At 37.5% G+C, this 19,478-nt stretch overlaps 1 protein-coding gene across 1 annotated transcript in view; it reads left to right on the forward strand.

Annotated features, from left to right (window-relative positions):
* The window catches only part of LOC113523756 (uncharacterized), a 507,872-nt gene that overhangs the window by 270,717 nt on the left and 217,677 nt on the right, over positions 1-19,478 (forward strand). Inside the window, exon 18 of the mRNA XM_053235375.1 lies at positions 3,732-3,908. Coding sequence (XP_053091350.1) covers positions 3,732-3,908 — 177 coding nt within the window. The remainder of the gene's footprint in view (positions 1-3,731; positions 3,909-19,478) is intronic.

The raw sequence follows: 19,478 nt of genomic DNA on the forward strand, positions 1-19,478 counted from the left end.
GTAAATGTGAGGAAATGAGGCCTGGGAATCATATGCTGATAGGGTCGAACTGTACTGCGATGCCAACAACATGGAGGAGAAAAAGAAAGTCTCTACGCCTCTCAGTTTAATGGGTGCTAAAACATACAGTCTTCTGTGCAGTATAGTTCCCCCTGAGCAAGCAAGATGTTTGATGAAATTGTTGACATTTTACAAAATCTTGAGCTCAAAACCGCTAGTAATAGCTGAGAGATTTAGATTCCACAAATGGAACGAGTTAAAGCATGAAAGCATTTCCAAATACACTGCAGAATTGCATAAACTTTCCCAGTACTGTGACTTTGGAGATGCAGTAAGAGACAGGCTTGTATGTGGCATGCATAATCAAAGCACTCAAAAGAGACTACTGTCAGAAAGAGACCTAACCCTTGATATTTCATCGTTTCTCCTCCAGACTTTGTTACTGTTATCTCAGAGAGGAAAGCTGTAGAGCTCTGTCCTCAGTTCTCAGCTCAAACTCCTCCAGTCTGAGAGAACTGGACCTGAGTAACAATATTAACCTGCAGGATTCAGGAGTGAAGCTGCTCTCTGCTGGACTGGAGAATCCACACTGTACACTGGAGATACTGAGGTCAGATCATCACTTTCACATTTTGTTTATTTGATTGTCATTATTATAACATAAACTATAGAATATTTTAACCACAAAATATGTGCTCATATTTGATAATGTTTAATCCTCAGTGTTATGGAACCAGTATAGTGAAAATGTATTATTGTACCCAGTATCTGAGTAAAGGTTTTGCAGACTAGAACTCTGTGTATGGAACAGGAAGTGTATGCTGAGAAACCGAGGCCTAAAAATGACCTATATGACCTTACATATGCATGGAAATCCTGCGTAAAGTGGGAAACAGGAACAAACTATAAATTTAAGGGAGTAAGGCTTCTTTAAACAATAGGAGAAGCATATGGGGTAACATTATGTCTTGTTAAAAACAGGATGTGGAATATTGTTCAGGTAAATGTATATAAGAATGCTCTTCTGATGAGTTAGTGAGCCTTCTCTGCAGAGAACTGCTCGGCTTTATTTTTGAAAGAATAAAGTCTATGGCCTTGAACCTCTGCTCTCATGAGTGATCTTTGATCTTCATTACGGGCTACAACAAAACCTAATAACAGTAAAATGTAGAGCAACAGGCCTGATGCATAACAAGAGGTTGACAAAATATTAAACATTTTACTATTTAAATCTTTCAAATATAAATTGGATTTTAAGTATCAGTGATACATTTCACTCTATACTAATGTTGGGATGGTTAATAATCAGATTAAACTACACAATAAACTCAAATGTTTTACTGGTTTTATTTGCAAATGCATTCTGGGTACAGAAGATCAGTTAGAGCACATGTACGCCCCCTACAGGTGCATTGTGGGTTGTCTTTAGATTAATTTATACACTAGTACAACTTAGAAAAATATTAAATCCTCAAATAGCTTGTTAATTTATGAAAGCAGCGGTCAGGTCCACATGTGCAATGCCTCGTCATGAGAACTCCCATTTCCATGATTCCCAGCGAGTCGCCATGTCACATGACAACCAAACACCGATCCCTTTACGAAACCACTGTACTTGATCATGCAAATCTGTTCACACTAACACACACTCCTTGAAATAATCCATACTTTCACTCTTTCATTGTGAAGTCTTAGTCCAGCATTGTGTGTGTGCTGTTTGATTGTTGCTTGTTTATCTTGCTCTTTAGACTCTGCTTTATGTATTGTTTACCCTTTTACACTGTCTAGTTAATGCCTGTGTGCTGATCACCTGACCTCTTCCTTGTTCAGTGTGTGAAGTATTGATTAGCCCTTGGGTTTAGTTCCCCTGTTTGTATTTAATAAAAGCCACTTGCACTTGCGTCCGTCTGCCTCCATAACACCAGCAATGTTTCACCTCCTGCTTCAGATCATATCATAGTACTGAAATAGCATTTTATTAAAGTAGTAAATGATCTGAGATTAAATGCTGAAGCAGATGGTGGTTTGGTACTTGTGCTTTTAGTGCTTTTAGATTTTACTGCTGCTTTTACACTATAGATCACATCACACTTCTTGAACAGCTTGAGAATAGTTGGTCTTTCTGGGACTGTCTTAAACTGGTTTTCTACATATTTAACTGGAAGACAATAATTTGTTATTCTAGATGAACATCAGATAAGCATGATATTCTCTGTGTTTTACCACGAGGCTCTGTATTGGCCTAGCTTTTCTATTCTTTATTTTTATATTTTATATTCTTATATTCCACTTTTATAGACCTAGTATATGTTGCTGCTAGGTCAGATTATTAAGAAGCATGGAGTCAGTTTGCATAGCTATGCAGATGATACACAGTTATACATATCTTTAAGGCCAGATATAACTAATGCTGATGAGCTTGTAACCTGTTTGTTCAGCGTTGTTGGCTAAACTATTCATGATTTTTTAAAACTAAATGACGACAAGACAGAAATGCTTGAAGTTAGAAATCTTGGTGTAATTCTGGACTCTGATTTATCTTTAAACCACAAATTAATAACATTACTAAAACTGCATTCTATAATTTATAGAATATAGCAAGGGTCAGACTTTATGTCCAGTTACAAGATGCCAAGAAATTGATCCATGATTATTTTCTTCTCACCTTGAATATTGTAATTCTCACAGGACTTCCTACTGCTACAGTAAACAAACTACAACTTGTGCAAAATGCAGCAGTGAGAATATTATAAACGTACTAGAAAATGTGATTTTAGCATCACTCCGCTGCCTGACTACTTTCTTTGCATTGACTAACATTTTTGTACTAGATTTTAAATCTCTTAATGCTATAGAGCCTTCATACATCTCTGAAAGCCTGATAAACTCTGTGACAAATTGTGTGTTAATATCATCTAGTGGGTGAAGCAGCTTTTTGCTTTTATGCACCAAATATCTGGAGAGAGACCTAACCCTTGAATGGGGACTGACCACTGCAATATCAATGGAGACAGCAGGAAAGGATGCATCAGAGTTACAGATAAAGAGTTTAGAATGTGAAACTCACAAAATGTCTTATTGCAAAAAGCCAGAAATGGTGTGAATGTGGCAAATCATCCCATGATGCCATCACACATCGTAACTGTACAACTCGTACAACGTAACTGTCGTTACAAAATGCAAAACAGACCAAAAACACAACCAAAGAGAAAACTCACACAGAGACAAAAGTTCCAAACATAAAGCTAAACAGGTTCACAACGTAACTGTTGTTACAAAATGCTTCCCAAATGCTTATAAATCTCATACTGTGGACATGTCATTGATAAAAAACGGCTTATATTAGTCACAAGAAAAAACTGAAATAGTGATGAATAATGATGATGAATAGTGAATAACAGAATAATGGACTGCCATCTTTGTTATCTTTTCTATAGAAGTCTACATACACACACATGCCAGTGTAGCATATAGGATTTATTTTTTATTTACCTCTGTATGCCACAGTTTTAAATTTGGACTCCAACAATTCACATATGGTTAAAGTGCACATTCTCAGAGTTTAATCAGTGGTATTTTTATACATTTACGGTTTACCATGTAGAAATTACAGCACTTTTTATACATTTCCCTCCATTTCCATTATGTTTGGGACGTAGGGCTTCACAGGTGTTTGTGTATGTTTGTGTTTTGGTTGTCAGTGTTCTCATATATCATCATTTCTCTCCCAGGCTGTATCGCTGTAATCTCACAGGGGAAAGCTGTAGAGCTCTGTCCTCAGTTCTCAGCTCAAACTCCTCCAGTCTGAGAGAACTGGACCTGAGTAAGAATTATAAACTGCAGGATTCAGGTGTGAAGCTGCTCTCTGCTGGACTGGAGAATCCACACTGTACACTGGAAATACTGAGGTCAGATCATCACTTTCACACTGTGGATCCTGCATTTGTGTCATATGGCTGTTTTAGATTAATAAAATGTTGTCTGTCCTGGAACACAATTTTAACAGAGCAGCAATAACTGCTATAGTTTTCCGGATTCAATAATAACAAACAGTGAAATAGACGTGTAACAATCTGGATTTACTTCTGGCTTTCATACACACACTTCATGGGCTGTGAAGCATTGTGTGTGTGTGTGTGTGTGTGTGTGTGTGTGTGTGTGTGTGTGTGTGTGTAGGTTGATCTATAAATGTTGATCTCTCTACAGGCTGGAAAGCTGCAGTATTACAGGTGAAGGTTGTGCTGCTCTGGTTTCAGCTCTGAAGTCAAACACCTCATCACACCTGAGAGAACTGAATCTGAACTACAATAAACCAGGAGAATCAGGAGTGAAGCTGCTCTCTGATCTACTGAAGGATCCACACTGTAAACTGGAGAAACTGCTGTGAGTTACTGACAGAAACACACACACACACACAGTATCAGTGACTTGTTGGTTTAACGTCTCTTTATACACTTGAGAGGAGATTCTGTATCTTAATGTGTTTGTACAGTAATAAGAAATAAAAACACTGTTCTGCATTTGGGTTCTCTCTCGGAAAAGAGTGGGATGCTTGTCACTGGGAAAAGAGGGGGAGAGAGCATTTCCCCAGGTGAAGGAGATTAAGTATTTTGGCATTTTATTCATGAGTGATGAAAAAAGTGTTCGATTGACAAATTGATTAGATTAACAGTATGCCTCAGTACGTGGACAAAACTCCATGCTTACTCCATCCCTATCCTCACCTCTCATCTCTCTGCTTACAATCTACGTCTCTATCCTCACCGATCATCACAAGCTGTGAGTAGTGACTGCAGGAATACTCCAGTTGAGGTTGTTCAGGCAGCTGATGAGGGCGACCCCTGGTGGCTTTATCAGGCAACAGTGTGTTTCTCCCAGAAACAAGGATCCAGCCCCCCAATTTTTGTGTGTTGTGTGTATGAAAATGTTTTACTGATTATGTAGTTTAAACATTTCTGTTTGTTTTATAGTTTAATATGTGTATTTGGAACTCTGCAATATAAATACTGTACTTTACACACACACACACACAGAGTGTTTACACTGATTTTCTTGTGAGGAATCTGATGACTGATTCTGATAAACATTTGATCAAATCTGATCGTTCTGCTCTTTTCTCTTTCTTTACAGATTTAAGCCGCTTTAATTCTGATCTGATCTGAGTCTCACACACAGAGGATGATGAGGATAAACTCTTACAGTACAAAGTGTTTGAAAAACATGATCATTTAGTGATAATCAGATGGTGTACAACATGTCAGCACTTCTGCTTCTCTAGTTGTTTGTAAAAATGCACCAGCTGAGATAAATAAACTTTAACTGTGCAGTAATGAATCTTTTCTTATTAACAGCAAAACAGAAACTGTTAATGCACTTATAATGTCATTTAATAGTTTTGTATATACAGTATGTTCATGTTTTTCCATTTACATGTAGCAGAAGGAAACATTTATGTTTAAAACACATTATAAATATCTTATAGTATCAGTTCAATGCAGTAATTTGGTCATTGCTCAAAGTTATACACTGTTTATACACTGAGTTAAAGTAATTTGTTTCCTACTGAAGTTGTTAGAAAATTAAGCTAAGAAAAGTTTAGTTTAGTTGACTCTGTACATAATTATGTTTCAATTTATTAAATGGTGTATTTATATATATTTTTAATTGTTTTTATTTGTGTGTGTGTGTTTGCACCTCAGTCTGTATCCATGCTGTAATATAGTGCTGTGTTTGACTTAACTTGAATGGTAAGTGTCATTTTGGCCTGGAAAAAACATGCACACCTCCATGTTCATCTTTTGTTAGCAATAAGCTAGCCAGCTAACTCTGATGAGTGATGTATATTTACCTCCTCAACACAGCAAACTGTATAGTCGGTATTATAGAACATAATAACCCTCAAGGATTATTACAGAGAATCTACAAAGAATGTGTCATCATTAGCATAATGTTGAATAAATGCCTTAAATATTTAAAAAAAATTAAAAATATAAAAAATAACTGCTAGAGATAGACTTTAAGCTAGCTAGCACAGTGCAGTCAAGTTTCTATGATACTGTGTGTGTTTTTAGACTTGAAATATCAATTAGCATGGTAAGTATTAATTAGCAGGATTTAAACTCATTGCTGTGAATAAACCTACAGGCTTTGCTCCAACAAAAACAATGTACAGTGTGAGGTATCATGGCAACAACAAACATGGTGAACTTATTTCCCACAAAGGTTGTAGGTCATACATCACTAATGACCCATAAATAATCTGCTTTCTTTTAACATTTTACACAATGAACAGTAAATGGCTCTGAGTCCATATAGGAGGCAGAACATGAAGACTTCATTTCTTTATTTCTGTAAGTGGAATCACCTACACTGTTACCAAATAAGTGTTTGAGTGTGGGGGGGTATTTATTATTGATAAGTGCAGAGTGTTTGTGTGCGTGTTAATACAACACAAACATTCAGAATAAAAAATAGCTGCTTAACAATGAAAAAAGATATTGCCCTCATCATTTCCTCTTACTTTTTAACACAAATTAAAATGAGGAAATTAAAGTAAAACCAGGTCTTAACTGTGTTCAATCTTTTCTCCACCACATTAGTAACATCTTTCTTCTCACGTCTTTCTGGTCACATGACCTCTAATTACACACAAAACCTGTTTTATCCAAACTAATAGTTTTTTTCTCCCGCTTCCCTCAATGTCCTTTTAGCTTCTCTGTCATTTCTGCAAACTTACAAACTCGTAGTAGGAGATTCATCTTCAGCTTCCTCTGAACACAGTGTGTGTGTGTGTGTGTGTGTGTGTGTGTGTGTGAGAGAGAGAAATTTTCTGGTACAGAAGCAGAAACACCTCTATGGCATCAAAATGCTTCATTGTGTGACTTCACTCCGTGACATCGTTCCCCACAGACACAAGTGTTCCTGATAATATACACTAACACTGTTCCACTGCTGCTAATGCTTTCCCTTCTTTTACACTTTTATAACACACTTAAAGAAGAATAAAAAAGAATAAAAGAATAAAATATCACAGCTCCTGTTTGCTGCATTCTTAAGCTTTCTTTTCTTTTCACTCTAAATGTTGTGTGTTGAAGATGTTTAGCACTGAAACGGGATGATAAACGAACTTATGCATAAAAATATGACAAAAAAAACCCATAAAATCCTCCAGTTAAAGTGTTTCACCCTAAGAAACCATCATCACACGCTCATAGTGAGTGTTTATGACTTTAGCGTGTGAATTGTTTTGGTTAAATTTAGTCCTCTTATGGAATGGATTTTAAAAATCTACAGCAATCAGTTTGAAATTCTGCACTAGTGTGATTTTTTATGAGGAAGATGTGTACTGTTAATTGGTGTTCATTGATTAGAATATGTTCAATACGTTTTAAAAAAGTTAATAACCTTATATTACGGTCCTTTCGGGTCTCACAAAAATGCAGATGTGTCCTGGGCAGAGTTTGATTTTGACACCACTGGCTGAGCTGTAGAGGCTATAGCCAGTTTGGGCGAGTAACAATAAGGAAGCTGGATAATAACTTTGGCGCTGATAAAGATGAGCTACCAGTTTAACCAGTGATCATGTTTCAGCAGCTGGTAGCTGGTCAGACCAAGCTGCATTTTCCAGCACTGATGCTGCAAATAAAAACAGATAAATGTTTCTCTGTTTTAAATAAGAATGAAAAAAAGATAAAGACTGCACAGCTTATAATATAATAGCATGTAAATTTAATAACTAAGTTAACTGAAAACAACATATTTTGTTTCTTTTGCTATTTAATGTGAGAAATTTAGCTGTTTTTTTTAACGTATTTACACCAGAGAGATCTAACGCACTAAGCGTTAGATTTAGAGAAAATATTAGGTATGGTTTACATAAAAATATTAAAATGAGCACAGAAGTCCACAGGCCAGATCAGACTGCTCTTGGCAATGATTAGTCTTGAATCGGTCTTTAAATATGCCTAGGCTTATAGATTATTACATTATATATTTAACATAGAATTAACATCATTCTCTGATAGGGTCTGATAATTTATTAACTGCACGTTTAATGTCATGATTTCCAGAAAACATAAAATATCCACAATAAAATATGAATAAAAATAGCCTAATAATGGACACAAATATTTAGTAATACAGAGATTGGAAAATCCATTTCCACGTGACTGCATGAGTGTAATGCAGAGGATCATTATTTTATGTGCTTTGTAAACACACACTTCATTGTGCTCTCTGCAGGTGTTCATGAGATAATGTGTACATAAATATTACTCAGTTCAGTGCTGATTAACAGTTGTGAGATATAAAGTCGCAGTTGCAGAGTTGCCAACTCTCACGCATTTACTAAGTCTTGCTAGTCTTACTAAATTAAAGTTACTTCATTACTCTATGTGTGTGTTTGTATGTGTGTGTTTCAGTTGGTATTATGAGGAAATGTGTGTGTGTGGTTGTGTGTGTTCTTTGACTCCACCTCCTGACTTCCTCCTCTGTGGACTAAACCAGTTTCGGTTTCAGTGAAACACCGTTTTGTGGAGTAAGGAAGTAAACCAAAACACAGTAAGTATGTAAATGTAAAGCTCTAATATGTGAACGTTTTGAATGTGCACTAGATGAAGAACAGTTCAGTTGATTTGTACTGAAGTTGTAACTTCCACAGTTTACTGTAGGAGCTGATTTCCCTGTAAGTGAAGCGTGTGATGATACAGGGTTAGATTTAACACCGCCATGTTGGAGTGAAGTAAATATGTGTCCTGCAGTGTTTCTCTCTCTAATGAAGCGCTGGAGCGTGAGGCGTCTCTTCCAATTGAGGAAAATCGCTAGTTCTTTTAAAATGGTGTCACTGGGCTCAGTGCTTCATTTGGAAACCTGCAATTTGTTTACAATCGCTAGTTCTTTGGGCTGCAAACAGCCGTCACTAAAACACGCCATGTCTTTCAGAAGACGCCTTTTTATGCTCCTCCACTCGACCGTAAATACACTCCATATCTCGACAGCGGCATTGTTTATTGTTTATGCTTTTCCCTGTTACTGTTTGAAATGGATTTGATTGTTTTCTTGATACTTTCCTTTGTAATTATTATTATTATCATTATTTTTATTTTTATTATTGTTAATTTTTATCTGACTGACCAAATAAAGGGAGTTTTAAATTCAAATTCTCTCTCTATCTCTCTCTCTGTGTGTGTGTGTGTGTGTGTGTTTACAGGTGTAATCTGTAGGAGGAGACATGACCTCCAACATGAGTGTGTCTGTGAACCAGGACTTAAAGAAAGATGAGAGATGAGTGAAGGGTGTGACTCAGTGAAAAACAGAAATGTTCTCACATTCACCAACACTAAACAGATCAGACTCTGATGTGTTTCTGTGAAAAGTGACAAGTGAATAGTTTAATTCAGCAGCTTTGTCTCAAGATGTTCAAAACCAGCTGATGATTAGTGACATTAAGCTCCTGAGCAACACGTCTAACCCCAAGTTGTCCCTGTAGCTGGATAAAGTATGAAGGTTAAAGAATCGTATCAGTGTTAATAAGGAATATCATCAGATTTTAACTACAGTTGAACTATTCAGTATTGCTGCAGAACAGTAATAATGATGCAGTGGTTGTGTGTGTTTAGTCTGATTCAGGGTGAGAAATAAGACTCACCTGAACCCAGCTGTGTGTCCATGAAGAGTGACTGGTCAGTGAATATACCAATAGAATATTCTTTAGAGGCTGTGCTGCTGATCTGAGGTGAGGACAGTTTAATGTATGAGTGCAGTGTTTTATCACTCACACTCTCATAATCAAACATCTCTCAAATATCTGTGTATTCACTGGTTTGTGTGTGTAGTTATGAATATGATTTGTAGTCCGTGTTAAACTTTTAACAAGTGTTTTGTTTGTTCATTATTTTGCTCGTCTGTGCCCTCAGCTGAAACCAGTTTGTCTGGATGCCACCTATTGAATAGGCCTGGAATACACGATTTTAAAATCCCAAAGCTGTATTCAGTGCAAAACTTTTTATTTATTGCATCTGCTTGTAGAAGTTTTATGATCAATCAGACAAAAATGTAGTTTTATATTTTCAGTAATATAACGTTTTCAGTAATGAACACATACTCATGTGACATTATAGTGTTTTTGTATTTTTTTTCTTTCTGTTTCAAATCAGGATCTGGAGCACAAAGTCATCACTCTGTTAAAGAATGAGCTGAAGAGATTTAAGAAGCTCCTGAGTCCAGATTACCCAGCATGCTCTGAGAGGGAGGTGGAGGATGAGGAGGATCAGAGCAGTGTCAGAGAGGGAGCGCTGAAGATCACACTGCACGTCCTGAAGAACATGAACCACACAGATCTCGCTAACACACTGCAGAACAGTAAGAGCTCATGGGGTTATAACATCACTTTAACTTTAGAGGAAGGAAACTGCTCTAAATTTATTAAACACATCATAATGATGTGCTTTTATCAACAGAATATAATAACAGATCAGTACTGACATTACATATGCTATACAGATATGAAAATATCAATAGTCAACAGAGATGATCAGAGTTTACATTTTATTCTTCTTTTCATCAGAACTCGTCTCTGTGTACCAGCGGAAACTCAAGTCCAAACTGAGTGAGAAATGTAAAAGAATTAATGAAGGAATCTCACAGCGTGGAAGCTCAGCACTTCTGAATGAGATCTACACAGATCTCTACATCACAGAGGGTTGGAGTGGAGACGTGAATAATGAACATGAGGTGAGACAGATTGAGACGGTGTCCAGGAGACCAGCAACACGGGAGACACCCATCAAATGTAATGAGCTCTTTAAAGACAAGTCCATCAGAAGTGTGCTGACAAAAGGAGTTGCTGGAATTGGAAAAACAATCTCTGTGCAGAAGTTCATTCTGGACTGGGCTGAAGAAAAAGCAAATCAGGACATCACCTTCATGTTTCCACTTCCCTTTAGGGAGCTGAATTTGATGAAGAAGAAAAATCTCAGTCTGATGAAACTTCTTCATCACTTTTTTCCAGAAATAAAAGAATTACAATTAATAGACTGTAATGTTCACAAAGTGATATTCATCTTTGATGGTCTGGATGAGTGTCGACTTCCTCTAAATTTCCAGAACAATGAGAGTTTGTATGATGTGACAGAATCAGCCTCAGTGGATGTGCTGTTGACAAACCTCATCAAGGGGAATCTGCTTCCCTCTGCTCTCCTCTGGATAACCTCTCGACCAGGAGCAGTCAATCAGATCCCTCCTGAGTGTGTAGACCAGGTAACAGAGGTACGAGGATTCAGCGATCCTCAGAAAAAGGAGTACTTCAGGAAGAGGGTCAGTGATCAGAGCCTGGCCAATAAAATCATCACACACATGAAGTCTTCACGAAGCCTCTACATCATGTGCCACATCCCAGTCTTCTGCTGGATTTCAGCCACTGTTCTAGAGAGAATGTTGGGGGAAGCAGAGAGTGGAGAGATCCCCAAGACTCTGACTCAAATGTTCATACACTTCCTGATCTTTCAGATCAAACACAAGGACCAAAAGTACCATCAGAAATGTGACCCTGATCCTCAGAAGACCAGAGAGAGTATCCTGGCTCTGGGAAAACTGGCTTTCCAACAGCTGGAGAAAGGAAACCTGATCTTCTATGAGGAAGACCTGAGAGAGTGTGGCATTGATGTCAGAGAAGTGTCGGTGTACTCAGGAGTGTGTACCCAAATCTTCAGAGAGGAGTTTGGGCTTCACCTGGGGAAGGTGTTCAGCTTTGTACATCTGAGTGTTCAGGAGTTTCTGGCTGCTTTATATGAATTTCTCTCTTTCATTAACAAAAAGAATGCAACACTTCAAAAGTGGTTTGGTCTTTTATCCAAATCAAACATGTCTGATTTCCTCAAGAATGCAGTGGACAAGGCCTTACAGCATGAGAATGGACACCTGGACCTTTTCCTCCGCTTCCTTCTGGGTCTCTCACTGGAGTCCAATCAGACTCTCTTACGAGACCTAATGCCCCAGACAGGAAGCAGCTCTCACAGCAAACAGGAAACAGTCGAGTACATCAAGGAGAAGATCAGGGAGAATCCATCTCCAGAGAAATCCATCAATCTGTTCCACTGTCTGAATGAACTGAATGACCATTCTCTAGTACAGGAAGTACAGCATTACCTGAAAAGTAAAGATCACAATCGTCTCAGACTCTCTCCTGCTCAGTGGTCAGCTCTGGCGTTTGTGTTGCTGAACTCAGACGAGAATCTGGATGTGTTTGATTTGAGGAAATATGACCCATCAGAGGAATGTCTTCTGAGGCTCCTGCCAGTGGTCAAAGCATCCAGAAAAGCTGAGTGAGTAATTTTAAAATTATTTCATAAATGTATTACTAACTACCTAAATGTAGTACTTATTATATTAAATTAATACTAATGACGCTGCACTGATTAGGATAATGCTTATCATTAATTACTCTAATCAGTTCACTGTTATTCTGTATGTAAGGAGAATGAGGAGCTTATTGAAGAGAGCATCATTAAATAAATAGCTGTTTTTTTTTTCTCTTTGGTTAAGTGCTTTTTTCTGCTTACGTTTGTACATTTAAATACCAAATCTAATTACTGAGGGAAAATAAGATTGTTCTAACTTTGAATTTATTCAGCACTCAATTGCATATTCATTTAAAAACACAAAACAATCAAAATAAGATAAAATGTACATAAAATATATAGATGTAAAATATATCATAACAGTAAAACAGAGAATATCTATTAACTTCTTGAGAAAAAAATGACAGAAAAATCAGGTTTCAACCCATTAAACACACGTTGGCTTCAAGGTTCTTTATTTGTCAATGCCACCATATGTGCACACATACAGAGGAATTGAAATACCGTTTCTCTTCTCTCTTATCAAGTGTTTACATTGTCAATGCAGTCAGTGCAATATAGAACAGATTTTGTGTGAAGGTAACAGCAGTGTACTTGTAATAAGTATATATCAATAAACAGAGTGAAAAATATATTGTAAACATCTGAATGAATATATATCTGAGTAAATGTAAACAGTGAATTCTGTTTATATACAGTATACTCCCAAAGGTGCAAATATACAACCCCTGGCAGAAATTATGGAATCACCACACTTAGAGGATGTTCACCCAGCTTTTTTACTTTATAGCAAACAAACAAATCACAGATATGATGCAAAAAAGGTTTTGTTCAATAGCTTAACATTCTGGCTTTGTTAAATATACATAAAAAAAATTCACTGACATTTTTTTTTATTAATGGCATGTCTTTTTCCAAATCAAGTAGAGGAAAAACTTATGGAATCACTCAATGTTGAGGAAAAAATTATGGAATCAATTTTTAATTTCCATTTCTAAAACAAATACCGGGACAAGTCTAAAAATGCTAATTAGTCATCAGTTAAAAGGGAGTGCTTACATACCTTAATGGGCTGTTGGACTTGGCTAATTGAAAGGAAACATGGCTCCAACGAGAGAGTTGTCAGTTGAAACAATGGAAAGGATTATAAAACTCCTTCAACAAGGAATTTCAACATGGAACGTGGCCAAAGAAGTTGGTTGCTCCCAGTCAGCTGTGTCTAAAATTTGGTGCAAGTATAAACTTAATGGGAAGGTTATTAAAGGTAAACATACAGGCAGACTAAGGAAGATGTCAAAGCATCAGGATAGAAAACTCAAAGCACTATGCCTTGAAAATAGAAAATGAATGCTGAATGAAATGGGATTTACATATAGAAAAGCCAAAAGAAAACCAGCACTAACACCAAAACAGAAGAAAACAAGGTTACAGTGGGCTAAGGAGAAGCAATCATGGAGTGTGGATGATTGGATGAAAGTGAAATTCAGTGATGAATCATGAATCTGCATTGGCCAAGGAGATGATACTGGAACTTTTGTCTGGTGCCGTTCTAACGAAACATATAAAGATGACTGCCTGAATCAATCAAATTTCCCAACTCATTTATGATATTGGGTTGCATGTCAGGTAAAGGACCAGGGGAGATGGCAGTCATTACCTCAGCAGTCAATGCACAGTTGTACAGTGAAAGTTTGGACATTTTCTCATTCCATCCATAGAAAATAGGTTTGGTGGTGATGAAATAATTTTTCAGGATGACAATGCATCTTGCCACAGAGCAAAAAGTGTTAAAGCTTTTTTTCAGGAAAGGCATATCAACTCAATGACATGGCCAGCAAACAGTCCGGATCTCAATCCAATTGAAAATTTATGGTGGAAAGTAAAAAAACTGGTCCATGTTAAGGCTCCATCCTGCAAAGCTGATCTGTCAACTGCTATTTGAGAAGGTTGGAACCAGATTGATGGGGAATATTGTTTTTCATTAGTGAAGTCTATGCCTCAAAGGATAAAAGCCAGAGGAGCAGCAACAAAGTACTAATTGTGTTTTTTTGTTGATGATTCCATAATTTTTTTCCTCAACATTGAGTGATTCCATACTTTTTTCCTCTACCTGATTTGGAAAAAGACATGCCATTAATAAAAAAAAAGTCAGTGAATTTTTATTTTTATGTATGTTTCACAAAGCCAGAATGTTAAGCTATTGAACAAAACTTTTTTTGTGTCATATCTGTGATTTGTTTGTTTGCTATAAAGTAAAAAAGCTGGGTAAATATCCTCTAAGTGCGGTGATTCCATAATTTTTGCCAGGGGTTGTACATGCAATAAATTCACACGTTCAGATATAGAGTCCTGTTGTAAGATGCAAGACAGAATAGCAGCAGTATGACAGTAGTGCAAAAAGACTGTAAAAGTGCAAACAGAGATTTAAATAGATTGTACATCTAATGTTTTGAATAGGTGTTTGTAAACAGGTCCATGTGTGCAGAGTTCTGCAGAAGTATAAAGTGTCTTATGTGCAATGAAAGAAGTGTGGGGTTGCTGTAGATTGTAGAGATCTGGGCCCGTATTCACAAAGCTTCCTAAGCCTAAAAGTTGCTCCTAGTTACGAAATTCTAAGAAAATTCTTAGAATTATGACATTTTCTTAGAATTTCCCCTTAAATTTAGGACTAAATCTTAGTAAAGATAAAAATGATTCACGAAACATCTTAGCTCTAAAAACAGCTCCTAAGGTCAAAATTGTTAAGAGTAGAGAGGAGGACTTTTAAGAGGCTTAAGAGTGTCTATAGCAGAGGGCAAAATGGCGGAAACAAGAAATATTCTCCAGACACTGCTCTTCTGTCCAATTTGGTTTTCTTGTTCTTTTACTTTATTAATGTATTATTATTATTATTATTATTATTATTATATTATACACCGAGTGAATTATAAGTTTCACACACCAGCACACACACAGAGACAGGTCACTGAACTCGAGAAAAATCAGTTCTATTCGTGAATGAATCATTCAGACTAGATTTATCAACGGGTTTCTCCAATTCACTGAAACGAACCAACTCAAACGATTCACTCTCAAATCAGACGTTATTACAACACTTATTTCATAAACTCACCCATGATATTTAAAGCTTTTCTTTCCTCTTTTGGTCTCCTGATCCTGCGCCATCTCTTGAGTCTTGCCATCTACCTGAATGATGATGAAGTTCAGACCCGGTCTGTGAAGTGCCGCGTTTCTGAATAACCCGCAGACGTCTTAAGGGGACACACACGCTCTTGGCACAGAGGGCTGCTTTCATTATAGCGTGCGTCCTAATAGATTATTGTGCGAAGAGGCGATTTAAATACCAAAATCATACGCCAAAGTATGGGGTTCTGCTGGGCCCCTGTGTGACCAGGGCCTCAGAATCGTCCTAATCCTCCCCCTGTTACTGCGCCCCTGGCTGTTGGCTACATACCATCCAAAAGTGCAGCTTAAACAGACCGTCCTGCAATCATGTAAACTGGTAAAAGGTGAGCCATTTTGCTCCCATCAATCTGAAATGGATTAGTAATAAAATCAGTTTGGTAAATAAATGTAAGAACTTAAACATAGTAACTACTGCGTGGAAACTGGTTGCTTCAAAAGTAGACACATTTTCAACATTTGGCTGTTTTAATTAACTTTAAGATATTTAGCTTATAACAGAAACTTTGCATAAAGTAGCCTGTATTCATGAATATACAATTTCTTAATACAAACATTTTATGATTTCACTGTCCATTCTATTATCATATATTCTATTCTCACAAAGAGCGCATTTTAAGACCTTTACAGATAGTTTTTTTATCAACCAATCACAGTCCTTGAATTGCTGCGTCATCCTTAGCAACGGGCTCAAACACACCTCCTCACTAAGATACAGGGTTTTGTACTTTCCTTACTCAGAGTCGCTCTGAGAAGTTTCCTAAATCACTTTTAGTCCAGGACTCGCAGCTAGGACTGTTTAGGCTAAGATAGGAGCTCTCTGAGAGAATTCTAAGCAGCTTTGTGAATACGGGCCCAGGAGTAGGAGGAGGAGATGATGGACAGAGTTCAGCATCCTGACAGCCTGATGGATGAAGCTGTTAGAAAGCCTTGTGGAACGAGCCTGGAGGCTCCGGTACCTTCTCCCTGAAGGCAGTAGGCTGAAGTGGAGGTTTGACGGGTGTGAACCATCTGCTGCGATGCTGATGGCTCTGCTAGCATCTGCTACCATCAGAGACACTCCGGTCCTCGGACTCAAGTGAGCGGCCAGTCCGACAGGAGGAGCCCGTCGCCGGCGTTGCGAACGCAAACAAAGCCGGGGTAAGCGGGGCGGCCTGCGGGCTAAAGCTAAAGCTCAACCCGCATCGTCCAACGCTACCAAGCATCTTCCCTGCCAGTGTACAGTCTCTGGCTAATAAGATCGACGGAATACGGCCACGGATTACTCAGAAACATGACAGCAAATTTTATAATTAGTTAAATTAGTTTTATTATTATTATTATTATTTACTCTTACAATTTCTGTCATGTTTTTTTTTTCCATAACAATGAATGTGGTAAAGGTAATAAAGACCCTTTACTCTTACCACGTAGCTGTAAGAATAAATAATAATAATAATAATAATAATAATAATAATAATTACTGTGCACCCGTTTGTAAGGAAGGTTGTAAATTAACTAATTTCTCTATCCGATGCTGTCATGTCACGTGACAAAAGAACGAGCAACTTGAAAGACTGAGAGATGAACTGATCAGTTCTCTCTCCGGCTCAGACTGCATTGGTTAAGCTCATGGGGCGGTCACGTGATGAACGAACGACTCAAACTCGAAGACTTGTCAGATAAGAGGTGAGGTGAGCTAATCATAGACTAAAGATCCAGCTAAACAATGAATTAACATTTTCTGTTTCTTATAGCATTATAGTTTGTCTTGTTTGTAGTGTGATCAACGTAAGTAGTAGATGTGTTAGGGAAGTAACACGTAACATTTTAATTATATTTTGCTAAAATGAACGAAATGAATGAAATGACTCGAAAAAAGATTCATTCATTTTGCTGAACGAGACTCAAAGGTCAGAGTCGGTAAAATGATCCGAACTTCCCATCACTGTTCAGAGCTGCAGAACCGCTGTGGACTCTGGGAAAAGCAAAGGTGTGGCTGTTTGCATCTACTGAAACAAAACTTGGTGCACCGATGCTGATATTATTAAGTGCCACTGTTGTGCTGATATAGAGCACCTCTTTATCAAGTGCAGAGCTTTTTATCTGCCCCGTGAATTTTAACCATAATTGCTGCAGTATATGTACCCCTGATGCTAATGCTAAGATAGCCATGAAAGAACTGGTGCTGTTATTAGCAAGCTGCAAACAACGCATCCGGATGGAGCTTTTATCAGTGCTGGGGATTTTAATCACACTAATTTGAGGACGGCGCTCCCCAAATTCTATCAACACATCTTTTCTGTGTGTGTATGTATATGAGTGAGAGAGAGGGAGAGAGAGAGAGATGTCAGTGTTCTGATATATCATCATTTCTCTCCCAGGCTGTGTGACTGTAATCTCACAGAGGAAAGCTGTAGAGCTCTGTCCTCAGTTCTCAGCTCAAACTCCTCCAGTCTGAGAGAACTGGACCTGAGTGACAATTATTACCTGCAGGATTCAGGAGTGAAGCTGCTCTCTGCTGGACTGGAGAATCCACACTGTACACTGGAGATACTGAGGTCAGATCATCACTTTTACATTTTGTTTATTTGATTGTCATTATTATAGTATAAACCTAATAACAGTAAAATGTAGAGCAACAAACCTGATGCATAACAAGAGGTTGACAAAATATTAAACATTTTACTATTTAAACCTTTCAAGTATAAATTGTATTTTAAGTATCAGTGATACATTTCACTCTATACTAATGTTGGGATGGTTAATAATCAGATTAAACTACAAAATAAACTCAAATGTTTTATTGATTTTATTTGTAAATGCATTGTGGGTACAGAAGATCAGTTAGAGCACATGTACGCCCCCTACAGGTGCATTGTGGGTTGTCTTTAGATTAATTTATACACTAGTACAACTTAGAAAAATACTGAATCCTCAAATAGCTTGTTAATTTATGAAACCAGCGGTCAGGTCCACATGTGCAATGCCTCGTCAAGAGAACTCCCATTTCCATGATTCCCAGCGAGTCACCATGTCACATGACAACCAAACACCGATCCCTTTATGAAATCACTGGACTTGATCATGCAAATCTGTTCACACTGACACACACTCCTTGAAATAATCCGTACTTTCACTCTTTCATTGTGAAGTCTTGGTCCAGCATTGTGTGTGTGCTGTGTGATTTTTGCTTGTTTGTCTTGCAGTTTAGACTCTGCTTTGTGTATTGTTTACCCTTTTACACTGTCTAGTTAATGCCTGTGTGCTGATCACCTGACCTCTTCCTTGTTCAGTGTGTGAAGTATTGATTAGCCCTTGGGTTTAGTTCCCTATTTGTATTTAATAAAAGCCACTTGCACCTGCTTCAGCACTTTTTATACATTTCCCTCCATTTCCATAATGTTTGGGACAAAGGACTTCACATGTTTTTTCTGATTACTCATGTGTGTGTAATTATTTCATTAGTGCAGGTACAAGAGAGCTTTCAGAATGTATAAAAAGTGCTTAATTTCTAAAACGTTAAACATTATATTTGTGTATGTTTGTGTTTGAGATGTCAGTGTTCTGATATATCATCATTTCTCTCCCAGGCTGTATCGCTGTAATCTCACAGGGGAAAGCTGTAGAGCTCTGTCTTCAGTTCTCAGCTCAAACTCCTCCAGTCTCAGAGAACTGGACCTGAGTAAGAATTATAACCTGCAGGATTCAGGAGTGAAGCTGCTCTTTGCTGGACTGGAGAATCCACACTGTACACTGGAGACACTGAGGTCAGGGGCCATTTGTATAAAACTTCTCAGAAATGCTTTTCAGAATAGACTTAAGCTTTGACTTAAGTGTTAAAAAAAAATCTTAGTAAAAAGTAGAACTTGCTTTTTATAAAGAGTTTATAAAGAACTTTTTATAAAGAAGCTAAAAACAACTTTCAGCAAAGTCTAAGACTGACTCTTAAGTGCTGAC

Source organism: Pangasianodon hypophthalmus, chromosome 1 (genome assembly GCF_027358585.1).
Source record: "Pangasianodon hypophthalmus isolate fPanHyp1 chromosome 1, fPanHyp1.pri, whole genome shotgun sequence".
Taxonomy (NCBI): domain Eukaryota; kingdom Metazoa; phylum Chordata; class Actinopteri; order Siluriformes; family Pangasiidae; genus Pangasianodon; species Pangasianodon hypophthalmus.